Here is a 15,374-nt window from a genome sequence, read left to right on the forward strand (position 1 = left end):
ATTCAAACCTAGCCCCGCCTTACAGCCGTTAGCATTGGTTAAAAGCGGAGAAGTCTGCTCTGCCGTTCACTTGATTCGTTACCGCAAGCTTTTCATGCCCATTTTGGGGCGGAATGCTTCCGTCGTATTCAAGAGGCGGGTCTGCGGCGCGGTTCTAGATTTTGACTGGACTCCTTTCTCTTTAGACGTGACTAAAACCCGTCTGCTCGTACCTGATTGGCCCCTTACCAAGAAGTCGTTCTCTGCGCCTGAAGCCGCCGCCTTGCCCTCAGTGCTCTCTGTCTATTTTATTCTCACCGAGGAGTGTGTGCGGCTCAACTGAGAGAGCAATGCAATGATAAAAGCCGCATATGCGGTACGCTACACACCTATCTGGCAGGAAAATAACCCAAGAAACAGCCTCATCGCGGTTCTCCTCACACCGCAGCCTTATTCGCAACTCAAAGCGGAACCTGAAGGTGAGACATTTAATTGCCTTTACTCTAATCCAACTCGTAAATAGCCAGTGTAATATCCTGAACGTATAATTTTTTTTTTTTAGTGGAGCTGGCTAACCTCGCATGGTTAGTCTAAATGCGGTGGCTTAACGCCTAAATTTGAAACATTAATGGGGCCGGGGGAATTTATATAGGGTTGGTCTTTGTACTAAAAGAGGCTTTCATCGAAATGACCTGAAGTCTGACCAAGAAAAATATAAGCGATTTCGACCTATATAACCATGATCTATAGGCCTTATAGATTTTTCCTGTAATAGTAATGATGATAATGATGGTGGTGATGATAATACTAATAATGATATGAAAAGGCTGTTTTTTTGTGGCTGCCACATGCATGCCGTTCACAGTCAATTAAAGGCTGGGGCCCATGTGGTTTTTCATGTCTTATGTTCAAGGTGTGGTTGTCTTCGTCAGTTTTTTTTTTTTTTTGCTCTGTAGCTACAGTTTTAAAAAATGCAGGTTAAACCGTACAGCTTCACACTCCGCAGCTGGACTGCTCATGCAGGCGCCGCACTGCAATTATTACAGCCAGTGGTTTATTATTAATGTCACCTTTTCCTCACTGTGTCCGCTTTAAATGCGCAGATGCCACAGTAACATCCCCCGATGCTCTGCCACTTGGCATCAAAGCTGAAGAAAAGGCGTTTCCAGCTCCCCCACCCGTTTAACACACGCACAATCACGCGCAGGCACCCACACAGTAATTACATACATGCGCGCGCACACACACACACATATACAGAGAGCACAGGACCCCCGCAGTGAATGACCTCAGTTCAGACTCAGAAGGTATTGTCTACGGGCTGCTCCTTAGTGTTCAGGGTGTTGCTATGGAGGAGAGCAGTCGGGGTTTGGCAATTCCAGCTGCTGCAGGACGAGTTTACTGCTTAGTCCACGATGTACTGCGACAGCCTGGGATATTTCTTCCTGTGTGAGGAGTTTGCTTTAAGTTAATCGGTGGCATCGATAGAGCTCAGAAACATCATACACTGCAGTTACAGAGCTGATAATATATTCTCCGTTATCAGGTTTTACCCCACACCTGATAGAGCTTATTTCTTTGTGGCATTTAGCGGTATTAAATGCACATTAGTCAGCCACATGATTCACTGACTGGCATGTTTCTAGATTACCACATCAGTGCTGGTTGGGGTAAACCCACATACCTTCACTTCTCCTGGAAATAGTTTGTAAATAGTCCCAGACAAACAAAGTATTTGTTGCTTTTGGAGATGTATTTATTCAAATCTACATTAACCAGCAATCTGAGAAAGTCTTAACAAAAACGGGCTGAGCAGCACACGTGGGAAGTTTGAAATTGATCAACAACATCAGCCATTAATAAGCTGCGGAGCTGTTTTGTGCCACCCTGGGATCACATATTTTTCATGCTCACTGTCTGGGTGGCGGCAACTCTTTTGTTAACATGTTTTCTCCACACCCAGAGTTACAGGTATGGTAATCGCAGGGCTGGGGACAGATAGGCCAAAAAAAAAAGTGAGATGAATAGCAAGAATCAGGCTCGATGACATACCTGTCTAGGCATGGAGGATAGGCCTAATAGTAACACACTCACCTTTTAGGATAGCATAAAAGCCTGTATGATCAGAGTTGATGTGTTCAAAGGTAATCCCTTGTGCTTGTTTCAGAAGACCCTGTGTTAGCTCATTCCTTAATAAATGTGAATTTTGATAATCTGAATGATTTTACACAAAAAAATTAATCCACAAACTCATCATCCAGGCCATCAGATGCCACTGATTTATATTAACCTGAATGTGAGAACTGTCTTCTCAGTCTCCTCAATCTGGGATGCTAGAAAGCGAATAAGCATTTTTCAGCAATTAATGTATATAAATGAAAAAAAGCCCTCTATTGTTCAACAGTAAAATTTAGGGACTGCAATTACCTGTTGATCTGTTAATCAATAGATAATGAAACCATCTTCCTGCCAGTGAAACAGTGGGTAGCACTGTTACCTTACTGCGAGATCCTCCTGGGTTCAGACCCCAGCCCATCTGTGTACATTTTGCTTTTTGTTGTCCCTCTGCATGCAAGGATTTTCTGTTGGAGATGCAGTTTCTCCCATCACTGAAAAACCTGCTTGGTTAATGCTGCCTGTTAATCTCAAGAGTTTCACTTCCTGGTTAAAAAAAAGATATGGAAAGTCTTCCTACATGCAAGTCTTGAAACGCCTCTAGGCACATATTTGGGTAGGGTTTTTTTAATTATTTTTTTTAATTAGTTTTCACCAGGACAAAAGCAAACAAGAGATGAAACGAAAAAGAAATGTGTGTATAGAATCACCTGAAAAATCTGTCAAAAAAAAAAAAAATATATATATATATATATATACATTTGCCCCAAAATAAAGTTTAAAAGGCTTTTTTGTATGTGGTTTCCATATTTGGTGTATAAACAAAACCAGGAGGAGACACAAACCCAGTCTCGAGGGTCACAAGCTGGTGTAGTCCTAGTGCTGCTCCTAAGCTTTGATAAATAGGAGGGTTGCATCAGGAAGGATATCCAGGGTAAAAATCTGTGTCAAATAAAAAAAAAAACACCTGCTGTGGTGACCCCCTGGAAATCAGGGAGCCGCCAGAAGCACCTATTCCTTATTCCTCTATGATCAGCTCAACTCAAAACAAATTCACTTTAGTTTCATAAATACCTAAAATCCCATCCGATATTCATGTTTTCAAATTTATAGCCACTGATATTTTTTCTGATTGCTTCTGACTGAGTGATTAATAAAGCTGCCTCACCTGAAGGAGTGTGTTTCTAATTGGCTTTAGTGTAAAGCCCTCCTCTCACAGAATCACTGTCGTTTATTTCTTAGCTCTCTGAGTAACTCTCGAAGCATTATGTTGTAGTACTGCAGTGAGCCTGTCTGTAGTTTGTGTTGATGTCATAGAGTAGCAGCCACTTTTAGACTGTCACCTCGTCTTTCACAGGCCACCAGCCCCTAAGGCAAATCAGCATTTTGGCACCACTGCGTCCACTAAGTCCTCAGTGAGGGCCTCTCTACAGTTTTATCTCTGCTGAGTCCAGTGGACTCTAGTGGGAGGGTGCTTCATCTTTTTCAAGTTAACAATAGATCCAGTCCATTTTGATCTTCTCTTCTTACTGCTTTCCCACCCTATTTCCTTCACCATCTCTCCCCCTCCTCACTGTCATGTCAGTTTACTGAGTGGATTGATGTAGCTCGCTGTTCCCCCACCTCTCCGCTCAGCCATCTCTCTGTCTTTATTTCATTCCTGTCTTCTCCTTGATTTGCTTTGTCTTTCAATTAGGCCATCTCCGGCCAGAACTTGGCTGGATATGGCTCGCGTGCTACTACTGCCCTTCCTATATATGTGGGTGCGTGGTTGGGTGCACATCAAGTGTGTGATGTCTTGGCACAGAGTCGCATCAGTATCACAGTCCGACAGTCCTTCATATCCTCTACAGAACTCCAGTTTGTTGGCCTGTGGCAAGAAATGGCTTAGCAGGGGCTCACTTTTTTATTGCCCCCTTTTTTCATCTCTCATTCTTTCCTTACCCAGTGCCAGAAGTACCATGTCCAGGCCAACGGGGGGCGGTGCCAACGATGTCACCCGCTTCCTGTCATCGGGCACGGGGCCAGGGTCTCCCAACTCCAACACCTCCTCTGTGTTCTCTGCTGCCAGCCAGGCCGACTGGGCAGCTAAAAGGCTGGTGTGGGTGCCGTCAGAGAAACACGGCTTTGAGGTAAGCTGTCAGCAGATGTAGCACACAAAGATTTCACTTGAAACATGCAGGATGTTAGCACAATAGACAAGTTTCACTTGTTCTCTTATGCCTTCTTTCCACTGTCTAAGGGTTAATCCTCTTGGGAATTATTAGCCCTGAGTGTGTGCCCTTAGTCAAAGGTGTGTCCAACAGGTCAGGCAAAGCTACATATGAGGGTCTCTGTGTGTGTGTGTGTGTGTGTGTGTGTGTGTGTGTGTGTGTGTGTGTGTGTGTGTGTGTGTGTGTGTGTGTGTGTGTGTGTGTGTGTGTGTGTATGTCATGTTTTTGTCACTATAACAGACAAACCTTGGGCCTGATTTATTATTATTTTGTCCTCTGATTTCAAAGACTCATGAGAACAATGAAAAAGTACATGTGATAGTGTGTCGTCACAGACTTAGACCTCGCAGGGTTAGGTATAATTACGATGCCAAGCAGAGTTGTTATATCTTTATATTTTTTAATACTTTATTTTTTAATTTCATTTACATTTTTTATTTTCAAATTAGTTCCACTTAATTTACAGAGCAGATTTCCTCATTTCAGTTTGGATTTTATTCTTTAAAAGTATTTAGTTTCACTTTCTTTATAATTAGAATGTGGGTGTATTCTTCAGGGACAAGTTTTCACAAGTTCAGAAAAGGTATTACAGTTAAAAAATGATTAACGTCAGGTAGACATTCTAGTAAAAACAAGCAAACAAAAAAAAAACCAGTCAAACAAAAGCTTCCTGATGCTTGTTGTGTTGACACATTTTACTACATTGACCCATAAAAAAACTAAGCACATTTTTAATACATACACATTTTTTTCCCAAGGGCAGTATTGTTTCAGTTCTGAATTTATTTCTAGTTCACTTAAGTAAAATGTTTTTTCACACCTGGTTTAGTTAACTGTAATAACCTTGGTCACAAGGTCCTTCTCATAGTATTATTTGTCCCACTTCACCTTGGTACTTGAATAATGCTTGTAACACGTTTGCAGTGTGCGTGTCGGAGGAAGTGACATAAGAATTTGAAGCCCTGTCTCAGAGCCTCTCTCTGTCTCTGCTGGACTCGTTTCATAAAAAGCTCTATGAATAGAACAATACGCTCCTTCAGCCTCCTAATGTTAAAGAGGCCTTTGCAGAGACACTGACTTCATTTTACAGTCATGATCAAACACACACAGAGACACACACACACACACACAGAAAGACATCCACACCATCATCTATATTCATATTCTTAGCTTGTAGTTCAGTGTGACTAACATTCACCCACATGAATGCAAACACACAGAAACACACACATTTGGTGTGTTGTGCATGTCAAGTAGCAGAGAGGATAAAATGTAGCAGAGTGGGATCCTGTAACAAGGTCGGAGTTTGAGATCACGACTTCCTGTCCAACAAGCACGAGACCAGCAGCGTGACAAAGGAGGTCCTCTCCGCTCTCATCTGTCACCGTTAATTCTCGTCTGCTGTCAAATGTAATGACACTCATACTCAAAGCTCACTTGGTCTGATTCTGACATTTTTTTCAAATATAGTTACAATGTTTGCTTTATTGGAAATGTAAATAGGAGTTTCTTCTGTGGTATAGTAAATGTGTATATTCATTTTCACAGTTTTCTTAAGCGAACTTCAAGCTATTTGAATGAAGTGCTACCTCATGTGCAGGCATAGCTTTCTGTTCTTTTCTGAGCCGAATGGAAAGCTGAGCAGCTTAACTTGCTTGATACATGCAACAGTTTGACAGTTTAGTCTTTTTTTTTAGTCAAAGATACTTTCATCAGAAGTGGCATCTGTTTGGAAAGCTGTTCTGAGTGGTTTTGAGTCTGCCAAGTTTTTTTTTAATGAAAATGGTGAATTTTGTTCATCATTCTGATCCAATAAACAGTTTGCTTGAACATATTTTTCTTAAGCAAGTATGTTCATTTTAATCTCAGCTACAGGGTGAAAACTCCTCTCTGTCCATATTTTCATCATTTTTTTTAAATTCAATCCAGTCTGCCAGCATCCGGGAGGAGCGCGGCGATGAGGTGGAGGTGGAGCTGACAGACAGCCAGCGGCGGGTGACCTTGTCCAGGGAGGAGGTGCAGCGTATGAACCCTCCGCGGTTCAGCAAAGTGGAGGACATGGCCGACCTCACCTGCCTCAACGAAGCGTCGGTGCTGCACAACCTGAGAGAGAGATACTACTCTGGCCTGATCTATGTGAGCGCACGAAACGATGCATGCATAAAACGAGAGAAATGTGCCCAACAAAGCTCACGTGTATACATACACGCATGAACAAGAAGAAGCATTTGCTGCACACATGAAGTCTGAGATGTTGCGTACATGCGGATTGCGGTGGCATCTCTTGTGTAAACTGATACGCAGCATTAAGAGCGGTGTGGAGTCAGTTAACAGAGTTGTGGCTGTGGGGCAGCTATAGCGGCATATCCAGTTTCTGCTGGAAAAAAACGGTGCACAAAAGTCCAGAGATGTGAATGACACAGCATGTGCAATTAATGTGAAATAACATAAAGAAAGTTAACTTAATTACACACAGAACTTCCTATTAATGGAATGAATAATGGAAGATGCTTCTAAGAGGACTGAATAAGAGTTGGACAGTCAGGAGCAGAGAGACATTGTTGGAATAGCTTAGAAGGGTGTATCATAATATTAGATAAGATAGGTACGTGTGGCCTAAATAACTTTCACTTATGTAGGAGTCATTATGGGAGCTTTACTGATGTTGACGCACTGTGTCATTAGCCCTAAAGCCATCTCTACATGGATGAGATATCCTGTGTTATACTATGTAATCAAGGATGCGCCGTACAATCTTGACACCATTGTTGCTTCCCTTCTGTACTTTCTGCTAAAGCAACAGTTTAATAAGATCCTAATACTGCAGTTTTTACACAGGCCACCCATAGCACATATAATTTTTGACAGTCTACTGCAGTCTGGCATGAATCACTTGAATCAAATGAGTAAGAGGTTAGAAAGGTTTCAGATTTTCAAAAACAGTTATCACGCTAATTTTTTTTAATATAAATTTGTATTTTTGAATTATAGATTATAAAATGTAGGACTAGAAGAGGGTGAGACTGTTATATTCTGCTGGGACTGACAGCTTCCATGTATATTTAGGTCAGTGTGAATCTGTCTGTCTTTTTCCAGACATATTCAGGGCTTTTCTGTGTGGTGGTGAACCCTTACAAGAACCTGCCAATCTACACAGAGTCCATTGTGGAAATGTACCGGGGCAAAAAACGCCACGAGATGCCCCCGCACATCTACGCCATATCAGAGGCTGCCTATCGCAGCATGCTGCAAGGTACTTAAACACTATCTGTGACCTCTAACCCTTAGTTAACTCTGACCATGGTGCTCTGTGACCTTTGACTGATATACCACATTTTGAATGTTGTTTAAAGGTGTGGTATATGCTTGGCTGTTATCAAAAGCCTGAAACAAATAGACGATATGGTATTTTTACAACTATTTCCAAGAGTGGCACTCCTTTTAAAGAATTGTCGATCCAGTAATATATCTCTGTATTCATTGTGGTTAACTGCATATCTTACATTTAATAGCAATGCCTGACAGATAGTTTTCATGCCCTGCCTGTCATGTTGAGTAGATTAAATGAGACATAGAGGGTCGGTTGAGCAATGTTTCTGCCTTTGGGTGACTACCTAAGATAGCAGGACAGAGCAGATGAGACTCTTCTAACTAGAAGTTATTACCTCACACCTCCTCCAGGGTAGGTGTGTTACCACAGTGAGTCAACCTGAACAACCAGTATGAATTCTTCCAGGCTGAACGTGTGGGAATCTTAAAAGCAAACACAGGCAATGTTGCAACCAGTGTCCACCCAATGACTACTAGTGTTGTGTGGTTGGCAGCCTGGAGAGACCAGTTCAGCTGGTGACCAGTTTCACTCCACAGCTCTTATTAAAAGAAGTGACTGACATGCCGAGAGAAAAGGCTCAGTCAGAGATTCAAACACATGCAATATTTATCTCTCATCAAAACACGAGGCGTGAGTCCCTACATGGGTTTCCAGAGCACTTCATGCCCAGTTAGTGGGGGTGGAGGTTTAGTATAACATGAGCCAGCTAATGCCTTAAACAGCCTCTTCACTCCCATGGAGCACCCTACAGTGTTTTATTTCAAGGAATCATATGTCATTTATGTAATTCATTTTGATTCATTTTACCCAAACCTTTTGCTCGGTCTGTGTTGTATTTGTTCTGTACAGGCTATCATGTCACCTCCATAACCTTGTGATGTGCTTTCTCTCCTACAGACAGAGAAGATCAGTCAATCCTCTGCACGTGAGTAGCCCACAGCAGGACATCAGTGTGTCTCTGTGTAAATGCTTTGTCATTTGCCACGAGGAGCATTTCTCTAGGGGTCACAGAGACAGTGTTTGTTGGAGTCTTTCTGCATGTATATATTTAGTGTGTGTTTGCTTTAATTTGTGTGTATTGAGGCCTGCATGCACAGAGAGTGAACTAAGCATTAAGCCCCATAGCGTGACTATAGCCTCCTGTTTGTGTGTAGCCATCATCTGTCTACCTGCTTGCTTGACTCCGATCCTACCATGCTGCTCTTCTTCCTGCCACTTTTCCTGTCATTGTCAAGGTTCCCAAATCAGACTCGTCTTGAGTCAGTCACAAAGTGTATGTGGAGCGAGGCGTCTGTTTCTTTCAGATGTTATTTTTGCTCCTTTCTCCTTCATTATTCTCCAAAAGCAGCAACAATAACACAGCCTATATCCTTCACACCTGCTTTCTGTTTAGACCCGTGGCTTTGAATGCACCGCATGGGCTCTAATGTTTATTGTTGTGACGAGCGTGCGCTTGGCCACTTGTTCTGGTGGATTCTCTCTGTGTAAAAAATTATATATACCATTCATAATTGAGACCATATGTTGAAGACAGAACATTTAGCCCAACAGTGCCATTTACGGTGTTCCTTACATAGTTTCGTGTTTGTATTCCAGAGGCGAGTCCGGAGCTGGGAAAACGGAGAACACTAAGAAAGTCATCCAGTATTTGGCTCATGTCGCATCCTCCCATAAAGGCGGCACTCCGGGTAGGAAAAAGGAAGCTGTGCAGGTATGTTACAGCAGAGGTGCAACAGCAGTATGAACAGAAGAAGAAGAGCTAGGAGAAAACATACAGCCTTTATAGGAACTTAAGTATAAAACAGGAGGGGAATAACAGGAAGGAGAGGGTGAAGAAGTAACCAAGGATTGCTGTGGGAAACCAATAAAAGATGAGTCAAATCAGTAAGACTGCATGCTGAATACTGTAGTTGCATGCCAGAGCTCTTTTTACAGTTTAAATGAACCCAGTTACAACTGTTTCAGGTTGTCATTGTTGTTCCACTAATGTGGTTTTATGTGTTCACACATTAAGCCCGTTCTTGACCACTAAATCACCAATCCAGGCAGAATATTGCATGTTTTATGTGTGAAATGCTGCCAACTGGTGTTTATGTAAAGGAACGGTTCACTGGCAGTCTGAAGACTGATGCCACTGTTGATTTCAGGTCTAAAATCAGGGGCTGCTAGTCTAGAAAGACTAAAAGCAAAGTGGGAACAGCTAGCCTGTCTCTGCCCAAAGCTGAAAAAAACAACTTCTTACTATGACTCTCCTGCACTGCAGTGTTTTCAGTGGTGATAGGTATGCTGTGGAGTTTAGTTGTGAACTAACCAAAATTATGTTTACATTGAGTTACTCACCAAAATGCATTGTGTGTATACTTGAAGTCTAGCAATCATGTTGACTCCTTATAAACCCATATGTTAAATCCTGCATTGTTAACATCCAAGTTCATGAGCTAGCACTCTTCTTCTTCTCCTTCTTCTTCTCCTTCTTCTTTCCTATTGATTGATAATATAAGACATCGTAGGTTTTCTATGAAACTGTAGGTGCAGTTAAGGTTATTTTATCTTAGCTTGGAGTGGGCTTCTGCTCTCAGTCGTCCCTCTGCATTTTCTGAGCATTATTTCTTACCTTCTTTCCTGCACTTGTTTCCCTTCATTCTCTTCCTTCTGCACTGTCCTTCTCTCTTGCCTGCATGTTCAGATGGATGGTTCTTGGTCCTTAACAAGAGGCAGTACTATGGTGAACAGGGTGAGTTAACTCTGTCCTGCTGTCCTGTCCTTCCCTTTGCTTTTCTCCTGCCCTGTTTCTGCTTAATGAACTCCGCAGTGATTCTGACTCAAATAGAGTAACCTTAAACCTCTGAACTGTCACTGCTGATATTGCTCCTCATTAACAGTGAAGCCCTAAACTGTATATTTGATTTTTCCAGTTCCTGTTCTTTTGTTGTTATGATTGTTGTCTTATTTGTCTTTTTATTGTTTGTTTGTTTATCCAATCCATATGTTTACCCATCCACCCAATCTCCTCCCCCTCTAAAACGTCATTTTCCCCACACAATTCTCCAGAGTATGCAGTATGTGAGTATGAAAATTTAGAAAACATGGGTTTTTATTCATGGGGAGTCACTCTTTAAAAGTGAAACCTTTCCTGTAGAATATTTACAGGCCCTGATATGATTTTCTTGTTGCATAGTGAGAATCATATCTTCTTTCTTTCTTTCATCTGAATAACCCCTGGTCTCGTCGGTCTTTAGTTTTGGCGGTTATTTTAGTTCCTGCTGTTATACTCAGTGGGCTGGTGGTTGGTTTTCCATTCCATGCGACTTTTAAAAACCCTATGTATTTGTAGAACTGCAAAGTATTTCTGCTGTAGTTGTGGTTTTAATAACACAAACCGAACATGATGCAGTTGAATGAGTGCAGATTTTGATGTGTGAGCAGGTGTGGGTGTGCTGTTGTGGGTGTGGGTGTGTGTAGCGTTTGAAGTGTACATGCTAAACTATATGGCTTGGTTAATGTGTGCAGTGCACACATTGTTTGCTCTGTGTTTTGTCACCATCAAAGGGCTGGCCTCCTGCTCTCTCTGTGTGCATCTGCCTTTTGTGTTGACTGACTGGCATTCTCTGATAGTTTTTACCTTATAACCATCTCCTGTAACTACCTCCTTTGATGCTTATCACTGGCTGCTGCTGCTGCATCGTCAGCTGCCGCATTGGCAGTGCGACAACTGCAATAATGCTTTGCAGCTAGCTCGAATCAGCCAATATTTGGTAGCCAAGCTGCAGCTTCACATGTTGCTGTATAACAGTGCTTCTCAACCAAGTCGACAGTTGCCTTTCATTGATTTAAAAAATCAAATTGTGATTAATAAAAGAAGTTGTAAAATGTGTAATAAACAAATGTGCAACACAATTGATGGCCTTATGACACATTGTTAATGAGACAAAATTATTTTAATTATGTTGAGAATCATTTGTTCTTGTGACTGGGAATGGGGAGTGTGTTGTGGATTCTATATTGGGCCCTAAAATGCATCAGTATGTGTCACTGCTCTTCAAGACTGAGTCATGCATTTTTTTGTATTTTATGTAACAAATCCGTACTTCCTCTAAGCAGAGCAGTGTTAAAGTGTGCATTTTAGTCCCAAGGCCCCATGGAGCTCTTTCTTTGAAGCTCTCATAGCTGGAGGTTTGTCTGATCAGATGTCTCCTCTGTTTCACAGGGTGAGCTGGAGCGGCAGCTGCTGCAGGCCAACCCCATACTGGAGGCCTTTGGCAATGCAAAGACTGTCAAGAATGATAACTCCTCTAGATTTGTAAGAGTGGACTAGATTAATTAATCAAATAGATAAAGTTCTGTCATCAGTATCACCAGTTTGAGAAGAGATGGACTGAAACATAAACCACCTCTTCTGCTTTTTCAGGGTAAATTCATTCGCATTAATTTTGACGTGGCGGGATACATCGTTGGTGCCAACATTGAAACCTGTATCCTTTTGCAAAATGTTAAATGTTTATAGAGAGCCATTCACACATTTTGCCAAAGTGGACTTCCTCATGCCTTTACGGCAAAGTGGTGTGAGAAGACTTAAACTGTCTTTTTGAATTTTACTCAAATACTTGCTCGTTGGTGTCCATGTAACTGTGTATACAGTGGCTTGCAAAAGTATTCATACCCCTTGAATTTTTCCATATTTTGTCATATTACAACCACAAACATAAATATATTTCACTGGAATTTAAAGTGAAAGACCAACACAAAGTGGTATACAATTGTGAAGTGGAAAGAAAATTATACATGATTCAAAAGATTTTTGAATCATGTATAATATATTTATGTTTGTGTTTGTAATGTGACAAAATATGGAAAAGTTCAAGAGGTATGAATACTTTTGCAAGCCACTGTATAAAGGCTTACATGTATACAGTACTAGAAACTGCTTTAAAAAGGTTGTATATGTCCATAACTATATTAATTCAGACCTCCTTGAAAAGTCCCGGGCCACCCGTCAGGCCAAGGACGAGAGAACGTTCCACATCTTTTACCAGTTGTTATGTGGAGCGTCAGAGGAAACTAGAGGTGAATAAAAGGGCAAAAGCCAACCAAGTGTCATTTTAAAAACATGTTATATTTGTAAAACTAGCTAGTAAACTGTGTATAAATCCTGCTGTAATTTATGTCTTTTCAACTTTAATTTGTCTGTTTTACCTTCTCTAGCGGACTTGCTCTTAGGAACTGCTGATCAGTATCGCTTTCTCAGTGGAGGCTCCATACCTGTTCCTGGTCAGAGTGATTCAGAGAATTTCACCCAGACTATGGACTCCATGGCTATTATGGGCTTCACCCCCGAGGAATCAGTGTGTAAGAAGATAGAGAGAAAAAAGTAGTTTGTGTCTTCCATATTCAATCCTTGCTATAAATCACCTTCTCCCTCCCTGTCTTACCTCTCTTCAGCCATGCTGAAGGTGATCTCTGCTGTGCTCCAGTTTGGGAACATATCCTTCATGAAAGAGAAGAACCAGGACCAGGCGTCCATGCCTGATAACACAGCCGCTCAAAAACTCTGCCATCTGCTGGGCATCAATGTGCTGGAGTTCACTCGGGCCATCCTCACTCCGAGGATCAAAGTAGGCCGAGAGTATGTGCAGAAAGCCCAGACTAAAGAACAAGTAAGATCTTATATGCAAAAATAAGCATATGTGCCGATACATAAACAAACATTTGTCCCTCTGGAGTGTGACTGGAATGCGATCTTTTCTCCTAGGCTGACTTTGCTGTGGAGGCCCTGGCAAAGGCAACATACGAGCGTCTGTTCAGATGGCTGGTCCACAGGATCAACAGAGCTCTGGACCGCAGACAGAGACAGGGAGCCTCCTTCATAGGCATCCTTGATATTGCTGGATTTGAGATCTTCCAGGTATGTTCATGTGATTGTGCAGTATAGTAAGTAGTTTGACCAAGTCTAGAATAAGGGAGGGCTTCGTTCTGAAAATGTCTGTGATAAAGTGAAACATGTAATAATAAGGGATATTTTTAGCGTTATCTTTGATATTTTTTTTTATAGACCAGCATTATATGTGTTTAGTAGTGTGACTTGTATAATGTCATGTCTTTAAAAATCCAACCATGTGCATGTTCTTTCTCAGTTTATATTGCATGAATTATTGAATCTTTGTGTTCTTTTCTAAATCCCTCATCTGCAGCTCAACTCCTTTGAGCAGCTGTGCATCAACTACACCAACGAGAAGCTGCAGCAGCTCTTCAACCACACCATGTTCATCCTGGAGCAGGAGGAGTACCAGCGAGAGGGCATCGAGTGGAACTTTATTGACTTTGGCCTGGACTTACAGCCTTGCATTGACCTCATCGAGAGACCAGTACATACACACTAAAACACATTGTTACCTGTGATGAGATGAGACTAGATGCTGATAAATGATAAGTGCTTGCCATACAAATAGTGAGCTTTGTATGAGGATTATAAGACAACAGTTTAATTATAGTTAAATAAAGTGCAGGTTGTGGACAGATCCACTGATGAACTAATACAGGGAAAGAGTATCACACAGTTCTTTAATATGTTGTCATTTTGAATGGGGAAAATCCACATTTTCCAAAAGATTTCCTTCCCATCCATGTCAGGCCAACCCACCTGGTGTTCTGGCCCTGCTGGATGAAGAGTGCTGGTTCCCTCGGGCCACAGATCGCTCATTTGTGGAGAAGCTGTCTGGTGAGCAAGGCAGCCATCCAAAATTCTTCAAATCAAAGCAGCCACGTGGGGAAGCTGACTTCTCTATTATTCACTATGCTGGAAAGGTATCCCTGTTTTTTTTTGTTTTGTTTTTTTATCCATCCTTTCCCATTCAAACATACTGCCTTTCCCTTTTTCAGTGATGATGCATCTCAGCTTTTACAGTATCTCTACCATGTGACCTCTCCATCTACAGGTGGACTACAAGGCAAATGATTGGTTAGTAAAGAACATGGATCCTCTGAATGACAACGTGGCCTCTCTTCTCCACCAGTCATCCGATCATTTTGTCTCAGAGCTTTGGAAAGAGGGTGAGACTGCCTGATTCACACACTTTGTAAATAAAGCCTTTAATGCGTGGATTTTGTGCAGAAGTTACAAAACAAAAACGTTTTCCTCTAAAGTATTTTTTTTCCCGCATCTGCCAGTCATAAATAATTAAGCTTTTCTGGTGCAAAAATGTATTAACTTTACTGCATTTCTCTCTTGTCCTCTGTCATGCTGTTTCTTCCTCCCTTTCTTCTGAACCTGCCTCCTTCTTGTCTTCTCTTTTGCCTGCTCTTTTCCCTTTTGGTGCTCGTTTTGGGCTCCTTTCCTTCCCTGTGATCTTAATCCCTGTGCTCTCCTGCTGCTTCCTGAACAGACATTCAAACTCTCCCTCGTGTGTACTTCTTTGACTCCTATGCCACACTACAGACTAATGGCTCGGACAGTAGGTTTTCGTACCTCCTCACGGTCCTCACTCCTGCCGCTGTTGTTTTCTGGCTTCCCAGTTTTCATTGTCTTGTGCATTTTCTGCTATTTCCCCCCCCCCCTTAGTGTACATTTGTGTGGTAGTGTTGTAGTTGTATCATGTTGTCACTGTGCTGTTGTGTTGCTCTCTAATTTCTCTTTCACCAAGTTTTGGCTTTTAGTACAAGTGCTGTGATTGTGTGACGATGCTTTTTTTCACTCATAGTAATTCTTGTAGTAATCCTTGTTTTTAATCCTTGTTTGTAGA

At 41.7% G+C, this 15,374-nt stretch overlaps 1 protein-coding gene across 5 annotated transcripts in view; it reads left to right on the forward strand.

The window, feature by feature from the left end:
* Positions 1–92: 92 nt before the first annotated feature.
* myh14 (myosin, heavy chain 14, non-muscle) overlaps positions 93–15,374 on the forward strand; it is a 33,349-nt gene continuing 18,067 nt past the window's right edge. For 2 of the 5 annotated variants that reach the window (XM_030749836.1, XM_030749837.1), the window contains exons 1-16: positions 93–458; positions 4,043–4,226; positions 6,237–6,443; positions 7,404–7,560; positions 8,536–8,563; positions 9,235–9,349; positions 10,325–10,372; positions 11,846–11,938; positions 12,047–12,110; positions 12,604–12,702; positions 12,841–12,984; positions 13,078–13,292; positions 13,388–13,540; positions 13,827–14,000; positions 14,266–14,439; positions 14,571–14,685. In XM_030749836.1, coding sequence (XP_030605696.1) covers positions 4,056–4,226; positions 6,237–6,443; positions 7,404–7,560; positions 8,536–8,563; positions 9,235–9,349; positions 10,325–10,372; positions 11,846–11,938; positions 12,047–12,110; positions 12,604–12,702; positions 12,841–12,984; positions 13,078–13,292; positions 13,388–13,540; positions 13,827–14,000; positions 14,266–14,439; positions 14,571–14,685 — 1,957 coding nt within the window. In that variant the 5' untranslated portion in view covers positions 93–458; positions 4,043–4,055. Of the gene's footprint in view, positions 459–4,042; positions 4,227–6,236; positions 6,444–7,403; positions 7,561–8,535; positions 8,564–9,234; positions 9,350–10,324; positions 10,373–10,689; positions 10,702–11,845; positions 11,939–12,046; positions 12,111–12,603; positions 12,703–12,840; positions 12,985–13,077; positions 13,293–13,387; positions 13,541–13,826; positions 14,001–14,265; positions 14,440–14,570; positions 14,686–15,017; positions 15,087–15,374 lie in introns of all 5 variants that reach the window. The other 3 variants (XM_030749835.1, XM_030749840.1, XM_030749838.1) reach the window with 3 other exon arrangements.

Source organism: Archocentrus centrarchus, chromosome 16 (genome assembly GCF_007364275.1).
Source record: "Archocentrus centrarchus isolate MPI-CPG fArcCen1 chromosome 16, fArcCen1, whole genome shotgun sequence".
NCBI lineage: Eukaryota > Metazoa > Chordata > Actinopteri > Cichliformes > Cichlidae > Archocentrus > Archocentrus centrarchus.